General features: G+C 45.2%; 1 protein-coding gene across 1 annotated transcript in view; it reads left to right on the top strand.

Annotated features, from left to right (window-relative positions):
- LOC124613349 (sodium-coupled monocarboxylate transporter 1-like) overlaps positions 1–20060 on the top strand; it is a 119163-nt gene that overhangs the window by 83562 nt on the left and 15541 nt on the right. The window contains exon 9 of the mRNA XM_047142045.1: positions 16412–16521. Coding sequence (XP_046998001.1) covers positions 16412–16521 — 110 coding nt within the window. The remainder of the gene's footprint in view (positions 1–16411; positions 16522–20060) is intronic.

Raw genomic sequence — 20060 nt, 5'->3', positions numbered from 1 at the left:
ATTTCTTATAAATGTTCTGAAGTGTTAGAGATCATCCGTTCAGCGGAGCACTTTCTGAGGCGAATTCCTCACCCTCACATCTGTTTCTCTTGTAATAAACATTGCTCAGTAGCACAATTTTCCCGTGATTAAGTCGTTTGAAATGGGTGTGGAATGCATTGGAGTGCCATATTGCAGCATGTCCACATGCAACAAAGACCCTCCATCAGCTGTCAGCCTCGCTGGTGGTAGAATGGAAAGCCCTACCACAAGAACATACCAATTTTATGTACAGCATGGAAGCACGTTTTAGAGCATAGATCGCCGTCCGTAGTGATCACACTCTTAACCAAGAAATGAAAACATATATTTGTTTCAGTTAGTTCTGAGCTACGCTGGAGCAGCTCGTTCAACATGTGGTCCAAGTTTCGTTGAGCTACGTCACTCGGAAGTGACATGTCACATGTCAATGTTACTTGCACATCCAAATTTTGCTGATGATGGATGATTTATCCAACAGATGATGTTTGGTTGGTCAACTGCGCGGTTATCAGCGTCCGTACAAATACCCACCCGTTGCTCAGTCCAATCTCGCTACTTGCATAGATGGTGATGAAATGATGAGGACAACAGACACTCAGGCATCTAGAGGCAGGTGAAAATCCCTGACCTCGCCGGGAATCAAACCTGGGACCTCGCGCTCGGGAAGAGAGAACGCGACCGCGAGACCACGAGCTGCGGGCATTATCCACGAGACAGAGCTTAACAAGTCAATAACGCGTTCTTCCACTTCTGGCCCATATTCGGCTTGGCACTGACAAGGGTGTCGGATGTCCTCTTGAGGGAAATCGTGCTAAATTCTGTCCAATTGGTGCGCTAGATTGCCAAAATCCCGAGATCATTGGAGGGCGCTGCCGTTTATGCTCCAGCACGAAGCTAAGTCGTAGAAACGCTCACCATGTGCGGGTGGGCACTGATTTGCTGAAATGTAAGCCCAATATGCTTCCAGAATGAGATTTTCACCCTGCAGCGGAGTGTGCGCTGATATGAAACTTCCTGGGAGATTAAAACTGTGTGCCGGACCGAGACTCTAAATCGGGACCTATGCCTTTCACGGGCAAGTGCTCTACCAACTGAGCTACTCAAGCACGTCTCACGCCCCGTCTCCACAGCTTTACTTCGGCCAGTACCTCGTCTCCTACCTTCCAAACTTTACAGAAGCTCTCTTGCGAACCATGCAGAACTAGCACTCCTGAATGAAAGGATATTGCGGAGACATGGCTTAGCCACAGCCTGGGGGATGTTTCCAGAATGAGACTTTCACCCTGTGGCGGAGTTTCGCAGGAGAGCTTCTGCAAAGTTTGGAAGGTAGGAGACGAGGTACTGGCAGAAGTAAAGCTGTGAGTACCGGGCGTGAGTCGTGCTTCGGTAGCTCAGTTGGTAGAGCACTTGCCCGCGAAAGGCAAAGGTCCCGAGTTCGAGTCTCGGTCGTACACACAGTTTTAATCTGCCAGGAAGTTCCAAGCCCAATATGGCTTTCCATGAAGGGCAACAAAACGGAGCGTAAAATATTGTTGACATACCCCTGTGCTTGAAGCGTGCCGGGAATGACAACTTAAGGGGTCAATCAATGAAACGGAAAGGCACTCCAGAGCATCATTGGAGGTTCTCAGGCCACGTGATGGGCGACAGTTTGCTTTGTATCCCACTGCTGTCCGGCGCATTTCCAGAAACAACTGGTCACCGGGACGTGAAATGTGTCTCATCACTCCAATCAGTGAGGTTCCAGGCAGAATGGGCCGACACCACTGCACATGGGCTTGTCAGCGTACAGAGGTCAATGGCAGCCACCGCATGAGGCGCCGTGAGCTCAGCTCCCTTTCTGAGAGCCACCTACTTACGGTCCTTGGGGTTAACTGCAGCACCGGTAGCACGTCGTATCGATGATAATGAGGAATCCGTGGCTTCTGAGTGCCTCTCTGATGATTGCCCGGTCCATATGTATCGTCATCCGTCTAGATCGACCGCTTCCTCTCTTGTGCATACTATGTTCGGCCATGGCTCAAAAACTCCTGCCATCACCGTCGAGTAGTAGCATACCTACTATTCAAATGTGGAGCGATTCGCCGATTACTCCAACCAGCTTTCTTGAGCACAACAGCACGTTCTCTCTCGAATGATGAAATCTGCGTACATTGTCCACGCACCTCTCTCGGAGGCATAGTTACTGTCCAACTGAGTATACGGAATGATATTTGCGAAGACGGCGTCCTGGTATCGACATGTCCCCTGTTAACCATTATTGCCGACTGCTTGGTGAAATTGTTGTGCAGCGTCACACATTCGTCCATCGGCCACCAAAATTTGCTGTTTTGCATCTCCCGTCGATACCAAGAAAATTTTGAATACCCACCAATTAAGAAAGTACATTATTAGGAACTTCTTCCACAGTGTATCTATCCTTACTGGAAGATTGGAAATTCCTGTTAGCTACTCGCCAGATGGGACTGTTGATTGTAGAGCTGTGTGACAAGAGGTAGTTAATTGCAAACACGTCTCTGTTGTTACAGTAGCCAACTATTTTCTTTGTAAAATACCGATTTATTGAAGTAAATATAAAGCTACCACGCTACCAGCAGGAGAGCAATACTCAAGTATTCGATAAAACTGACGTATAGCAGGCCTCATTTTTTTTATTTTTTTTTTCCAAATAGGGGCTCTCGAGCGTTCAGCAAGGGTTAGCGCAAGCAACATTAAATAATGGAATGAAAATGTATCAATACAATTTACAAATTGATAAGAAACGTGTACGATCGACATTGCAAACATAAAGTTGTACGAGGTGTTTTTTAGCTGTTTAAAACATGCCTCCAGTGCAGGGACTCGAGACTTTAGCTTTGCCTTGTCCTGGCAGTGGTCCACTAGCTGAACTATCCCAGCTGGGCCCAGAGCCTTCAGAGTGCCAGGAGCGGACTCCCACACGCCCATCAGTAGGCCGCGCCAGGCTACCAGTGTGTGCGCTGCCGCCGTTACTCCGCTAACTGCCTATTACAACTAATCTTGTGACAACAGCGCGCCGTTTCTCTTTGTGTCCACAGCTGGGCTACAGCGTGGGAGGCGTGACGAACGGCGCGCTGCTCGGGATATTAACCACTCGGCATGCTGGTTCCCTCGGCCAACACCAAGGTAAGCACTTATCGCAATTTAACGGTGACACGACACCATCGTTACTCATTACATTTTTACTGTCAACAGAAAAAGTAGAAACCTTTTGTAATTTGGGTTCCGTGCATATATCGGTTAAAATGCAGCCCTTATAGGATCACGTTTGTTGTCCATCTGTCTGCCTGTCTCTCTGTCCGTCTGTTAAAAACAAATTTTATTAGGAACGGGTAGACGTATGAAGTCGTAATTTGTCACTCACTATCCCTTGGTGGTGCAAAAATTAAAATCTATAAAGCAGCTCGATCAACAGATACGGTCATTTACATCACACACTTTGATACTCGCACTCTCTCATCAAAATCTATAGGGTGCATGTCGTAGACCTAGAATCATGCAGCTGATAGTAATTAGGTTTAACAGTACAATTACAGGAAAAAATCTGAAACATATTGATCTGTAATTATATCACACACAAAAAATTTTTGTCACATATTGTCCGTCAGTTAAGATCCCATTCTCTCAGGAACGGTAAGACAAATGAAGTTTCAATTTATATCTTTTACTACAGTCTGTGGTTGCTTTGTGCTGTATGAAAGCTAAAAGATACAACCGTTTGTCACACATTTTGGAATGTTATATATAATTTTCTCCGCTCAGGGACTGGGTGTTGTGTTGTCTTAATTATCATTTCATTCCCATCGACGCGCAAGTCACCGAAGTGGCGTCAAATCGAAGAGCTTGCACCCAGCGAACGGTCTACCCGACGGGAGGCCCTAGTCACACTATATATATATATACATATGTATATATATATACACTCCTGGAAATTGAAATAAGAACACCGTGAATTCATTGTCCCAGGAAGGGGAAACTTTATTGACACATTCCTGGGGTCAGATACATCACATGATCACACTGACAGAACCACAGGCACATAGACACAGGCAACAGAGCATGCACAATGTCGGCACTAGTACAGTGTATATCCACCTTTCGCAGCAATGCAGGCTGCTATTCTCCCATGGAGACGATCGTAGAGTTGCTGGATGTAGTCCTGTGGAACGGCTTGCCATGCCATTTCCACCTGGCGCCTCAGTTGGACCAGCGTTCGTGCTGGACGTGCAGACCGCGTGAGACGACGCTTCATCCAGTCCCAAACATGCTCAATGGGGGACAGATCCGGAGATCTTGCTGGCCAGGGTAGTTGACTTACACCTTCTAGAGCACGTTGGGTGGCACGGGATACATGCGGACGTGCATTGTCCTGTTGGAACAGCAAGTTCCCTTGCCGGTCTAGGAATGGTAGAACGATGGGTTCGATGACGGTTTGGATGTACCGTGCACTATTCAGTGTCCCCTCGACGATCACCAGTGGTGTACGGCCAGTGTAGGAGATCGCTCCCCACACCATGATGCCGGGTGTTGGCCCTGTGTGACTCGGTCGTATGCAGTCCTGATTGTGGCGCTCACCTGCACGGCGCCAAACACGCATACGACCATCATTGGCACCAAGGCAGAAGCGACTCTCATCGCTGAAGACGACACGTCTCCATTCGTCCCTCCATTCACGCCTGTCGCGACACCACTGGAGGCGGGCTGCACGATGTTGGGGCGTGAGCGGAAGACGGCCTAACGGTGTGCGGGACCGTAGCCCAGCTTCATGGAGACGGTTGCGAATGGTCCTCGCCGATACCCCAGGAGAAACAGTGTCCCTAATTTGCTGGGAAGTGGCTGTGCGGTCCCCTACGGCTCTGCGTAGGATCCTACGGTCTTGGCGTGCATCCGTGCGTCGCTGCGGTCCGGTCCCAGGTCGACGGGCACGTGCACCTTCCGCCGACCACTGGCGACAACATCGATGTACTGCGGAGACCTCACGCCCCACGTGTTGAGCAATTCGGCGGTACGTCCACCCGGCCTCCCGCATGCCCACTATACGCCCTCGCTCAAAGTCCGTCAACTGCACATACGGTTCACGTCCACGCTGTCGCGGCATGCTACCAGTGTTAAAGACTGCGATGGAGCTCCGTATGCCACGGCAAACTGGCTGACACTGACGGCGGCGGTGCACAAATGCTGCGCAGCTAGCGCCATTCGACGGCCAACACCGCGGATCTGGTGTGTCCGCTGTGCCGTGCGTGTGGTCATTGCTTGTACAGCCCTCTCGCAGTGTCCGGAGCAGGTATGGTGGGTCTGACACACCGGTGTCAATGTGTTCTTTTTTCCATTTACAGGAGTGTATATGGAAATTTAAAAAGGGAAGTGGATAGGTTAAATTTAGATACAGTGGAAATTAGTGAAGTTCGGTCGCAGGGGAACAAGACGTCTCGTCAGGAGTATACAGGGTTATAAATACAAAATCAAACAGGTGTAATGCAGGAGTAGGTTTAGTAATGAATAAAAAAGCAGGAGCGCGGGTAGGCTACTACGAACAGCATAGTGAGCACATTATTGTAGATAGAAACAAAGCCCACGCCTACCACAGTAGTACAAGTTTATGTGCCAATTGGCTCCGCAGACAACGAACAGACTGAAGAAATGTATGATAAGACATTGAAACAGTGAAGAGAGACAAAAATTAGTCATTGTGGACTGAAATTAGATAGTAGGAAAAGAAAGAGAAGGAAAAGTTGCAGGTAAATATGGGATGGGGGTAAGGAATGAAAGAGGAAGCCGTCTGGTAGAAATTTGCACAGAGTAATTAAAGCGTGGATTGAAAATCATGAAAGGTTATACACGTAGAAGAGGCCTGGAGACACTGGAAGGTTTCAGATAAATTATATAATGGCAATACAGAGATTTAGGAACTAGGTTTTAAATTGTAAGACATTTCCAAGGCCACATGTGGACACTGACCATAATCTATTATGAACTGTAGATTAAAACTGAAGAAACTGCGAAAAGATGGGAATTTAAGGAGATGGGATGTGGATAAATTGAAAGAACCAGAGGTTGTAAAGAGTTTGAGAGACCTTTAGGGAACGATTGACAATAATGGGGGAAAGAAATGCAGTAGTAGAAGAATGGGTAATTCTGAGGTATGAAATAGTAAAGGATCAAATACGTAAAAAGACGAGGGCTATTAGTAATCCTTGGGTAACAGAAGAGATAATGAACATAATTGATCAAAGAATAAAATTTAAAAATGCAATAAATGAAGTAGGCAAAAAGGAATACAAACGTCTCAAAAATTGGATCGACGGGAAGGGCAAAATGGCGAAGCATGGATGGCCAAATGTAAGGATGTAGAGGCATATATCACTAGCGGTAAGATAGATACCGCCTATGGGGAAATTAGACACCTTTAGGGAAGAGATGGCCACTTGATATTCATACAAGAGCTCCGGCTGGTCCCGGCGGAGGTTAGAGTCCTCCCTCGGGCGTGTGTGTGTGTGTGTGTGTATGTGTGTGTGTGTTTGTTTGTTTGTTTGTACTTGACGGTGATATTATGGAAATGGCAGAGGACGAAGAGGAAGATGAAACGGGATATTGCATGAAGAATTTGGCAGAGCACTGAAACAAAGCCTCAGGAGTAGACAACATTCCATTAGAACTACTGATAGCCTTTGGAGGGGCAGCACTGACAAAACACTACCATCTGGTGAGCAAGACGTATGAGACAAGCGAAATACCCACAGACTTCAAGAAGAATATAATTCCAATCCCAAAAAATCAGGTGTTGACAGGTAGGAAATATATCGACCCATCAGTTTAGTAAGTCATGGCTGCAAAATACTACCACGAATTCTTTACAGACGGATGGAAAAACTGGTAGAAGCCGACCTCGAGCAGTATCCCTTTGGATTCCGTAGAAATGTCTGAACACGTGAGGCAATACTGACCCTACGACTTATCTTAGAAGCTAGATTAAGGAAAGGCAAACCTACGTTTCTAGCATTTGTAGACTTAGATAAAGCTTTTGACAATGTTGGCTGGAATACTTTCTGAAGGTGACTGGGGGTCAAAAACAGGGACCGAAAGGCTATTTACAATTTGTACAGAAACCAGATGGCAGTTACTAGAGTCGAGGGGCGTGAAAGAGAAGCAGTGGTTGGGAAGGGAGTGAGACAGGGCTGTAGCCTATCCCCGATGTTATTCAATCTGTATATTGAGAAGCAGTAAAGGAAACAAAAGAAAAAAATTGGAGTAGGAATTAAAATGTATGAAGAAATAAAAACTTTGTGGTTTGCTGATGACATTGTAATCCTGTCACGCAGCAAATGGCCTGGAAATGCAGTTGAAGGGAATAGACAGTGTCTTGAAAGGAAGATATAAGATGAAAGACAACGAAAGCAGAACGAGAATAATGGAATATAGTCATATTAAATCAGGTAATTCTGAGGGAATAAGATTAGGAAATGACACTTAAAATAGTAGATAAGTTTTGCTATTTGGGGAGCAAAATAACTTATGATGGTCGAAGCAGAGAGGATATTAAATGTAGACTGGCAATGGACGGTGTTTCTGAAGAAGAGAAATTTGTTAACATCGAGTACAGATTTGTCAAAGACGTTCCTGAAAGCATTTTTAAGGAGTGTAGCCATGTACGGAAGTGAATAATGGACGATAACTAGTTTAGACAAGAAGAGAATAGAAGTTTCCGAAATGTGGTTTACAGAAGAAAGCTGAAGATTAGATGGGTAGATCACGTAACTAGTGAGGAGGTACTGAATAGAATCGAGAAGAGGAATTTGTGGCACGACTTGACTAAAATAAGGGATCAGATGGTTGGAAATATTCTGAGTCACCAATGGATTACCAATTTAGCATTGGAAGGCAGCGTTTGGGATAAAAATCGAACAGGGAGCCCAAGAGATGAGTACACTAAGCAGATTCAGAAGGATGTAGGTTGCAATAGTTACTTGGAGATGAAGCAGCTTGTGCAGGGTATAGTAGCATAGAGGGCTGCATCAAACCTGTCTCTGGACTGAGGACCACAACAGCAACACATTTTGATACTCGCAAACTCAGTTACCGGAAGCTATAGGTTGGTCTAGAATCATGACAACAAGCAAGAAGAAAGGCTTCACTGTACAAGTAAATGGAAAAATCCGAAAATTTTAATTTTTGGCTTTATCACAATATTCATTTTTTATCTGAATGCCTTTCTGTCCTTCTGTTAAGACGCCTTTTTCTCATGAACAGGTTGTATCAAGTTGAAATTTAGACCACTTACTTGGTCTATGGCCCCTCGATAGTGTACAGAAGTTAACCTTCTGAGACAATGCAGCCATAAGATACTGTCATTTACGTAACATATTTTTGTCGTTTCGTCTAGAGATCGCCTTGCCACACCGAAGTCGGTGACGTGAATCGGTACTACAAACATTCGCAAGGGCTTGCTGCAAGCTGCAGCGCCGTATGGGAGGTGCTCCAGAAGACCACACCTCAGTCTCAGCAATAAGCAGCGCCCTCACACGGAGTTTTGCATAGTGTCAAGTACGCAAGAGTTCATCCTTAGTTCGCTACAGCAGTCAGCATCATAATATAGGACCAACTAGTCGGTAAAGTTTCACGTGGACTTTTGGTGTTACTAATGTTGAACATTATACCTCAAAAGAATAGTGGCAAAGAAGTCTGTCAAATGTAGTAAATCTTTTATTCATTTATGTAATAATGTAACTAAAATTTCATGTGTTCTAGTCTCATGAGCCTCCTCTCAGAGCAATCAAAGAATCGACAGAACAATATAAACAGTGTTCATACTTCCAGGCTCACTCATCAAAACATGGTACACCTTATTGAACTGGATTCACAAAATTCAGCAAGAAACAAGATTTCACAGTACAAGTAAAGGAAAAACTAGAAAAATTTAGAATTCACATGAGAAACGTAAATTTCTATCATTTTCTATCCGATTTTCAACTTAAAATTAAAACATTCTCTAAAGTGCCCGAATTTCTGTGACTATCTTACCAGTATCAATGTCCATATTTTATTTTTTTGGTCGTCAGTCTCCTGAACGGTTTGATGTGGCCCCCCACGAATTCCTCTCCTATGCTAACCTCTTCATCTCAGAATAGCACTCGCAACCTACGTCCTCCATTAGCTGCTGGATGTATTCCAATCTCTATCTCCCTCTACTGTCATTCTCACATGTCTTAACAGATGTCCTATCATTCTTTCCCTTCTCCTTATCAGTGTTTTCCACATTTTCCTTTGCTCTCTGATTCTGCGCAGAGCCTTCTCATTCCTTACCTTATCAGTCCACCTAATTTTCAACATTTGTCTGTACCACCACATCTCAAATACATCGATTTTCTTCTGTTCCGCCTTTCCCACAGTCTGTTTCACTACCATACAATGCTGTACTCCAGACGTACATTCTCACAAATTTCCTACTCAAATTAAGGCCGATATTTGATGTTAGTAGACTTCGCTTGGCTATGAATGCCATTTTTGCCATTGCTAGTCTGCTTTTGATGTACTTCTTGCTCCGTTCATCGTTGGTTATTTTACTGCTTAGGAATCAGAATTCTTTAACTTAATCTACTTCGTGACCATCAGGCCTGATGTTAATTTTCTCGCTGTTCTCATTTCTACTTCTCATTACCTTCGTCCTTCTTCGATTTACTCTCAATCCAGTCTGTACTCACTACACTGTTCATTCCGTTCAGCAGATCATGTAATTCTTCTTCATTTTCACTCAGGATAGTAATGTCATCAGCGAATCGTATCACTCGTGTGCTTTCACCTTGAATTTTAATTCCACTCCTCAACCTTTCTTTTATTTCCATCATTGTTTCGCCGATGTACAGATTGAACAGTAGGGGTGAAAGTCCTTCTCTTACACTCTTTTTAATACGAGCATCTCGTTCTTGGTCGTCCATTCTTATTATTCCCTCTTGGCTCTTGTACATACTGTAGATGGCCCGTCCCTCCCTATATTTCACTCCTACTTTTCTCAGAATTTCGAACATCTTGCACCGTTTTACATTGTCGAACTCTTATTCCAGGTCGACAAATCTTAAGAACGTGTCTTGATTTTTCTTTAGTCTTGCTTCCATTATTATCCACAATGTCAGAAGTGCCTTCCTCGTGCCTTTACCTTTCCTAAAGCCAAACTGATCGTCATCTAGCGCATCCTCAATTTTCTTTCCATTCTTCTGTATATTTTTCTTGTAAACAACTAGGATGCATGAACTGTTACGCCGATTGTGTGGTAATTCTCGCACTTGTCAGCTCTTGCCGTCTTCGTAATTGTGTGGATGATGCTTTTCCTCAAGTATGGCGCCAGACTCATATATTCTACACATCAACGTGAATAGTAGTTTTGTTGCCACTTCCCCCAATGATTTTAGAAATTCTGATGGAATGTTACATCTCTCTTCAGCCTTATTTGATATTCAGTCCTCCAAAGCTCTTCTGAATTCTGATTCTAATATTGGATCCCCTGTCTCTTGTAAATCGACTCCTGTTTCTTCTTCTATCACATCAAATTTCCACTCAGAGGCTTTCAATATATTCTTTCCATCTGCCCGCTTTCTCCTTTGCATTTAACAGAGGAATTTCCGTTGCTTTTAATGTCACCGATAGTCGTTCTGGCTTTCCTGTACGCTGATTGTGGTCTTCCGACAATCATTTCTTTTTCGATGTCTTGATCTTTCTCCTGCAGCCATTGCGTCTTAGCTTCCCTATTTATTTCATTCCTCAGCGACTTTTATTTCTCTATTCCTGAGTTCCCCGGAGAATTTTTGTACTTCCTCCTTTCATCGATCAGTTGAAGTGTTCCTTCTGTTATCCATGGTTTCTTCGCAGCTACCTTCTTTGTACCTATGTTTTCCTTCCCAACTTCTGTGATGGCCCTTCTTAGAGATGTTCATTCCTCTTCAACTGTACTGCCTACTGAGCTGTTCCTTATTGCTGTATCTATAGCCTTAGAGAACTTCAAACGTATCTCGTCATTCCTTAGTACTTCCGTATCCCACTTCTTTGCGTATTGATTCTTCCTGACTAATGTCTTGAACTTCAGCCTATTCTTCATCACTACTATATTGTGATCCGAGTGTGTGCTCCTTTGTACGCCTTACAATCCAGTATCTGATTTCGGAATCTGTCTGACCGTGATGTAATCTAACTGAAATCTTCCCGTATCACCCGGCCTTATCCAAGTATAACTCCTCCTCTTGTGATTCTTGAACAGAGTTTTCGCTTATTAGCTGAAATTTATCACAGAACTCAATTAGTCTTTACCCTCTCTCATTCCGTGTCCCAAGTCCGTATTCTCCAGTAACCTCTTCCTGTTCTCGTTCCCCTGCAACTGCATTCCAGTCCCCCATGACTATTAGATTTCCATATCCCTTTACATACTGTATTACCCTTTCAATAACCTCACACATTTCCTCTATCTCCACCTTCAACTTGCGACGTCGACATGCAGACTTCAACTATCGTTGTCTGTGTTGGTTTGCTGTCGATTCTGATAAGAACAACCCTATCACTGCCTTAGCTTCCTATTCATTCGAATCCTTTCTCCGTAATACCATTATCAGCTGCTATTGATATTAAAATGGTTCAAATGGCTCTAAGTACTATGGGACGTAACATCTGAGGTCATCAGTCCCATAGACTTAGAACTACTTAAACCTAATTAACCTAAGGACATCGCAAACATCCATGTCCGACGCAGGATTTCAACCTGCGACCGTAGCAGCAGCGCGGTTCCAAACTGAAGCGCCTAGAACCGCTCGGCCACGGCGGCAAGCTATTGATATTACCCTATACTTATCTGATCAGAAGTCCTTGTCTTCTTTAAACTTCACTTCACTAACTCCTACTATATCTAGATTGAGCCTTTGCATTCCCTCTCCAGATTTTCTACTTTCCTTACCGCGTTCAAGCTTCTGACTTTCCACGCCCCGACTCGTAGAACGTTATCCTTCCGTTGATTATTCAATCCTTTTCTCATGGTAACCTCCCCCTTGGCAGTCCTCTCTCGGAGATTCGAATGGGGGACTATTCCGACATCTTTTGATCTTTTGCCAATGGAGAGATCATCATGACACTTCAATTACGGGCCACATGTACTGTGGGTACACGCAACGTGTCTTTCATGCAGTGATCTCCATAGCTTTCTGCATCCTCATGCCGTTGATCATAGCTGCTTCTTCCGCATTTAGGGGCAGTTTCTCACCCATAGGACAAGAGTTCGCTGAACCTCTGTCCGCTCCTCCGCCCTCTTCGACAAGGCCGTTGGCAGATTGAGGGTCGACTTCTTATGTCTAAAGTCATCGGCCGCCAATGCCGATTATTAATCAAAATTTAAGCAGCGATGGCTTTCGGGACCGAAGACGTTTTGATTATGAATCAAAGACGCTACCCTCACACCACAACAGACAAAAATCGTAGAGATTCTCGATTCCCGAGACGCACGAAGTGTCTATATACATAATTAAGTTCGTGCAGAATCGTCTGAGCTTGCGCCCTACTCATACCTGGCCATTCTCTTTTTTTGATTCCTCAGTATATTCAATTTAGAACGTAGTGCAGATTTCAAAATTGCAAGTACTTTCTTTCTTTTTAGACCATAAATAGCTCATTTTGAGTGAACGAACTACTAAATTCAGCGTTTAACAAGTCATATTTAATTATCTTATTTTGTGTCAAAACGATAAACAAGTCGCAGGAAGGAAGGTTTCGATCCGTAAGGGAATAGTATAGGACCAGAATTTGATACTACACTCCTGGAAATTGAAATAAGAACACCGTGAATTCATTGTCCCAGGAAGGGGAAACTTTATTGACACATTCCTGGGGTCGGATACATCACATGATCACACTGACAGAACCACAGGCACATAGACACAGGCAACAGAGCATGCACAATGTCGGCACTACTACAGTGTATATCCACCTTCCGCAGCAATGCAGGCTGCTATTCTCCCATGGAGACGATCGTAGAGATGCTGGATGTAGTCCTGTGGAACGGCTTGCCATGCCATCTCCACCTGGAGCCTCAGTTGGACCAGCGTTCGTGCTGGACGTGCAGACCGCGTGAGACGACGCTTCAACCAGTCCCAAACATGCTCATTGGGGGACAGATCCGGAGATCTTGCTGGCCAGGGTAGTTGACTTACACCTTCTAGAGCACGTTGGGTGGCACGGGATACATGCGGACGTGCATTGTCCTGTTGGAACAGCAAGTTCCCTTGGCGGTCTAGGAATGGTAGAACGATGGGTTCGATGACGCTTTGGATGTACCGTGCACTATTCAGTGTCCCCTCGACGATCACCAGTGGTGTACGGCCAGTGTAGGAGATCGCTCCCCACACCATGATGCCGGGTGTTGGCCCTGTGTGCCTCAGTCGTATGCAGTCCTGATTGTGGCGCTCACCTGCACGGCGCCAAACACGCATACGACCATCATTGGCACCAAGGCAGAAGCGACTCTCATCGCTGAAGGCGACACGTCTCCATTCGTCCCTCCATTCACGCTTGTCGCGACACCACTGGAGGCGGGCTGCACGATGTTGGGGCGTGAGCGGAAGACGGCCTAACGGTGTGCGGGACCGTAGCCCAGCTTCATGGAGACGGTTGCGAATGGTCCTCGCCGATACCCCAGGAGCAACAGTGTCCCTAATTTGCTGGGAAGTGGCGGTGCGGTCCCCTACGGCACTGCGTAGGATCCTACGGTCTTGGCGTGCATCCGTGCGTCGCTGCGGTCCGGTCCCAGGTCGACGGGCACGTGCACCTTCCGCCGACCACTGGCGACAACATCGATGTACTGTGGAGACCTCACGCCCCACGTGTTGAGCAATTCGGCGGTACGTCCACCCGGCCTCCCGCATGCCCACTATACGCCCTCGCTCAAAGTCCGTCAACTGCACATACGGTTCACGTCCACGCTGTCGCGGCATGCTACCAGTGTTAAAGACTGCGATGGAGCTCCGTATGCCACGGCAAACTGGCTGACACTGACGGCGGCGGTGCACAAATGCTGCGCAGCTAGCGCCATTCGACGGCCAACACCGCGGTTCCTGGTGTGTCCGCTGTGCCGTGCGTGGGATCATTGCTTGTACAGCCCTCTCGCAGTGTCCGGAGCAAGTATGGTGGGTCTGACACACCGGTGTCAATGTGTTCTTTTTTCCATTTCCAGGAGTGTATATTGCGAAATAAATTTTATGCTCTCCGATTGAGGAAATCTTTAGCGACATTTGGGATATCACTTTTCTAATTATTCAAGGGTTATCACTATTAATTTTTTTCATCACACTTGCTGACTCCTGTTAATTAACTGTTTGAATCTGTGAACATTGTCACACTAACGATATCGTAACGGCAATCAGATTATCTTCCCTAATAATATCGAAAAGATGGACAAGTCCATTTGTAAGCAAGACGTGCAAAAAACCTTAGTCCTCTGTATTATTTCGAGATGTTGTGGGACAATGTTTTCTCTTATTTATGTGACACTGTCTCCGGGGTTCGTGTATTATCAGAATAATGCTTTTCTCCTTAAAGCGACATTCTGTTAACATTTTTTTATTATGGTGATCATTGTAAACCTCCCGTTGCTAATCGTTACGCTAGTGGTCTACCACACACCTCCGAAAAAATTTGCAAGGGCATTCTATTTTAAGCTATGTAAATGGAACATTTTTGCTTTCGAGTGAGGATCATCTCCAGGCGTATGTAGTCAAGCGCAGATTGTTCTCCTTTCTCGAACGTTGAATGTTTCTCAACTTCCCACCCCAGCCACCCCACCCCGTCAGCCACCGACTGCCAGACGCCTTGCACGCAGCTAACAGATCTGAGCATCGAAAACATAGCTAACACACACTCCGCAGATGATTTTCATGCAGACACTAACGCCTTTCACCGAGAAGCTAACCCCATGATGTGGCACCTAAACTACACTCCTGGAAATGGAAAAAAGAACACATTGACACCGGTGTGTCAGACCCACCATACTTGCTCCGGACACTGCGAGAGGGCTGTACAAGCAATGATCACACGCACGGCACAGCGGACACACCAGGAACCGCGGTGTTGGCCGTCGAATGGCGCTAGCTGCGCAGCATTTGTGCACCGCCGCCGTCAGTGTCAGCCAGTTTGCCGTGGCATACGGAGCTCCATCGCAGTCTTTAACACTGGTAGCATGCCGCGACAGCGTGGACGTGAACCGTATATGCAGTTGACGGACTTTGAGCCAGGGCGTATAGTGGGCATACGGGAGGCCGGGTGGACGTACCGCCGAATTGCTCAACACGTGTGGCGTGAGGTCTCCACAGTACATCGATGTTGTCGCCAGTGGTCGGCGGAAGGTGCACGTGCCCGTCGACCTGGGACTGGACCGCAGCGACGCACGGATGCACGCCAAGACCGTAGGATCCTACGCAGTGCCGTAGGGGACCGCACCGCCACTTCCCAGCAAATTAGGGACACTGTTGCTCCTGGGGTATCGGCGAGGACCATTCGCAACCGTCTCCATGAAGCTGGGCTACGGTCCCGCACACCGTTAGGCCGTCTTCCGCTCACGCCCCAACATCGTGCAGCCCGCCTCCAGTGGTGTCGCGACAGGCGTGAATGGAGGGACGAATGGAGACGTGTCGTCTTCAGCGATGAGTGTCGCTTCTGCCTCGGTGCCAATGATGGTCGTATGCGTGTTTGGCGCCGTGCAGGTGAGCGCCACAATCAGGACTGCATACGACTGAGGCACACAGGGCCAACACCCGGCATCATGGTGTGGGGAGCGATCTCCTACACTGGCCGTACACCACTGGTGATCGTCGAGGGGACACTGAATAGTGCACGGTACATCCAAACCGTCATCGAATCCATCGTTCTACCATTCCTAGACCGGCAAGGGAACTTGCTGTTCCAACAGGACAATGCACGTCCGCATGTATCCCGTGCCACCCAACGTGCTCTAGAAGGTGTAAGTCAACTACCCTGGCCAGCAAGATCTCCGGATCTGTCCCCCATTGAGCATGTTTGGGACTGGATGAAGTGTCGTCTCACGCGGTCTGCACGTCCAGCACGAACGCTGGTCCAACTGAGGCGCCAGGTGGATATGGCATGGCAAGCCGTTCCACAGGACTACATCCAGCATCTCTACGATCGTCTCCATGGGAGAATAGCAGCCTGCATTGCTGCGGAAGGTGGATATACACTGTACTAGTGCCGACATTGTGCATGCTCTGTTGCCTGTGTCTATGTGCCTGTGGTTCTGTCAGCGTGATCATGTGATGTATCTGACCCCAGGAATGTGTCAATAAAGTTTCCCCTTCCTGGGACAATGAATTCACGGTGTTCTTATTTCAATTTCCAGGAGCGTATTATAAATGTTCCTGGATGGAATCTGTGGGACATTCTGAAGAATTTCATCCACCCGAACAGAAAGCCAGCAGAGGAAGATAAATACGACTACAACACAAACGGGTAAACATCTCCTTCGATTCAGACAATACTAATTTATCGGAATAAAGAAAACTACGTTGAGGTTCTACTGGTTGCCTATAAGTTCGGCTATTTTCTTTCTACTACTGTGATTTGTTCTTTGCTATGTTCTGTACTGTTTATACCACGTTTCAGATCTTTGGCATCCGGTATATTCCTTAGTGCCGAACAGCACAGTGACGTATTCCAGTCTCTCCACAGTTGTATTCGGTTTAGATGCTTTGCTTGCAAGAAAATTGTTCATACTACACTTGAAGTGACAATGCACCTATATTCTTCGGTGTGTAAAAGCTTTTGTGCGACGTGTACTTAATGTTGCGCAATCAATAGAAACAAGGGAACAATTCGGAAGAACAATGTGTAACGAATGAATAGAGGTAGTTACACCCTGACAGTTACCGCACATGGATTTGCTCAAGTTGAACAACGATCGAAATACAAAAATAATAATAAATTGATTCACTGTAGATAGCAATAACTGTGAATAATTAAGTGGTTGAATAAATTTAGAATGCAGAATAATTACGGTCGCCAGATAAAAAATGGGCAAAATTTAATCTGGCTAATGACTGACGTAGCGTTGAAATCGTGTAATAATCAGGAGCGAATAACAATGAAGCAACTGAACAAAATGCACTCGCATGGTATCATTGCCACTCGTAGCTGGAGCCTCTTCGCAATGATACCATCGTCCGTGCTAAGTACAGAGACTCTGTCACGTGTGGACATTGCGATAGCTGCACTGTTTCTTGCCGAATTATTTGTAACGAGTCTTTATACACTTGGAAAAATACAAGTTAAGTAAATCTTCTGTTTACTGTGTTAATATGTTCGCTAATCATTTATGCTCCTGTCCAGCTCTCCTATGATGACAGTTAATGCCCCACTCTGTAGCCCACCTCTCCTTGCGGTTGTGTATGAAGCTGTACACAACAGAATTTTACCAACATTGCCATCATGTTTGCTACAAACATTTCGTATAATTATTTCTAGCTCTGGTAACTGAGTGGCAGGGCGATGGAATGTCCTACCTAACGGACCGGGTTCGATTCCCTGCTGGGTCGGAGATTTTCTCCGCTCAGGGACAGGGTGTTGTGTAGGCCTTACCATTTCATCCCCATCAACAGGCAAGTCGCCGAAGTGGTGTCAACTCTAAAGACTTGCACCAGGCGAACAGTCTATCCGACGGGAGGCCCTAGCCACACGGCATTTACTTGTTCTTCTAGCGTCATATTACGTTTTCATGAATGCAGTATCCTGCCCACTCGTCTAATATAGGGTGCCTAGGAAGCTGTTATCTCGGATCGCTGGACAACTCAAACAAATCGTATTGATGGAGTTTATTATAGTAAGTTAAAATGACAATACTTAAACAAAACAGTTCCTATCCCACTGCTGTAGCGTTTGTATGACGGCTCGTAGTCCATTTCCCCTCGCGGCCCTTTTTTTTTAGGTTGAAATAAAGCTTCACCGGTGGCTCTCGGTCTTCTGTCTTGCTGGATAGTATGTTCCGTTCGACGTTGATGTCATTCCAAAGACATGGCCTGCACCTCAACAGGTATGGGAAGGGGAGGTTGGCAAAGCTTATAGGTGACAGCATAGGTGGGGTTGGTGGGATCACTCATGGGAAAATTCCTTCAGTAGTGGGTGTTAGAGCTGCACCCTTTTTAGATTGAAGTCAGCTGATAGGTATTCCTGCTTAAGGGAAGTCTCTCTAACAAGGGAATCACTTTTGACAAAGCTTAGGTATCCGAGTAATGAGGGAATTAGTATATTTCATCAAAATATACAAGGTATTAAAGTTAGTGAACTGCTTATAGATGTTGACTCTGAAATCATTGGTATATCTGAACACTTCTTAAATAAGGAGATAATTCAGAGGCTTCCTTTACCAGGATACAGGTTGGCTGGCAGCTTTTCGAGGAGCTCTTTGCGGTGTGGGGGAGTAGCCATGTATGTGAAAAACGGCATCCCATTTGAGTCAATTGATGTTTCAAAGTACTCCACTGAAAAGGTGTTTGAATGTTGTGCAGGTGTGGTTAAATTTAACGGAGCTAAACATCTAACTGTTGTTATTTATAGTTGCCCAGACTCTGATTTCACAACATTTTTGCTAAAGCTAGAGGAGGTTCTTGGTTCACTTTATAGGAAATACAAAAAGTAAGTTATATGTGGTGACTTCAATACTAATTGTATAAGTGATTGTGCAAGGAAGAGGATGCTGGTAGACCTCTTTAATTCATATAATCTTATGCAAACCGTATTCTTTCCAACGAGAGTGCAAGGGAACAGCAGAACAACCATAGACAACATTTTTGTTCATTCCTCATTGCTAGAAGGGCATTGTGTTAGCAAAAAGGTGAATGGCCTTTCAGATCATGATGCACAAATTTTAACTTTAAAAGATTTTTGTGCTGCAACACGTGTTAAATATAGTCATCAGCTGTTCAGGAAAGCTGATCCAGTTGCTGTAGAGACCTTTGTAAACCTTATAAAGGAACAAGAGTGGCAAGATGTTTATAGCGCTGATACAGTAGACGATAAATATAATGCATTTCTCAAGACTTTTCTCATGCTCTTTGAAAGTTGCTTTCCGTTAGAACGTTTAAAACAGGGTACTAGCACAAACAGGCAGCCTGGGTGGCTGACTAGAGGGATAAGAATATCTTGTAGAACAAAGTGGCAATTATATCAAAACGTTAGAAACAGTCAAAATCTAAATGTAGCAGCCCATTACAAACAGTATTGTAAGGTGCTTAAAAATTTTATTAGGAAGGCAAAAAGTATGTGGTATGCAGATAGAATAGCTAAGTCTCAGAATAAAATTAAAACCATATGGTCAGTCGTAAAGGAAGTTGCTGGTCTGCAGAGACAGGTCGAGGATATAGAATCAGTGCGTAGTGGGAATGTCCGTGTTACTGATAAGTCGCATATATGTACAGTATTTAATAATCACTTTCTGAATATAGCAGGTGAACTAAATAGAAACCTAGTCCCAACAGGGAATCACATAGCGCTCGTAGAAAAAAGTGTTCCGAGACTGTTACCTGAAATGTTCCTTCATGATACTGACGAGAGGGAGATTGAGTTAATAATTAAATCACTAAAGACCAAGAACTCTCATGGATATAACGGGGTATCTAGCAGAATACTGAAGTATTGTTCTATGTATGTTAGCCCAGTTCTCAGCCATATCTGTAACTTTCCCTTTAGGAGTGGTCGGTTTCCTGACCGATTAAAGTACTCGGTAGTGAAGCCACTTTATAAAAAGGGAGACATCGACAACGTTGACAATTTTAGACCTATTTCTATGCCATCGGTGTTTGCTAAAGTTATCGAGAAGGTTGTATATACAAGGTTACTGGAGCATTTAAATTCACATAATTTGCTGTCAAATGTTCAGTTTGGTTTTAGAAATGGTTTAACAACTGAAAATGCTATATTCTCTTTTCTCTGTGAGGTTTTGGACGGATTAAATAAAAGGTTGCGAACGCTAGGTGTTTTCTTTGATTTAACGAAGG

Source organism: Schistocerca americana, chromosome 4 (genome assembly GCF_021461395.2).
Source record: "Schistocerca americana isolate TAMUIC-IGC-003095 chromosome 4, iqSchAmer2.1, whole genome shotgun sequence".
NCBI classification, from domain to species: domain Eukaryota; kingdom Metazoa; phylum Arthropoda; class Insecta; order Orthoptera; family Acrididae; genus Schistocerca; species Schistocerca americana.
This window is presented reverse-complemented; position numbering and strand designations above follow the sequence as displayed.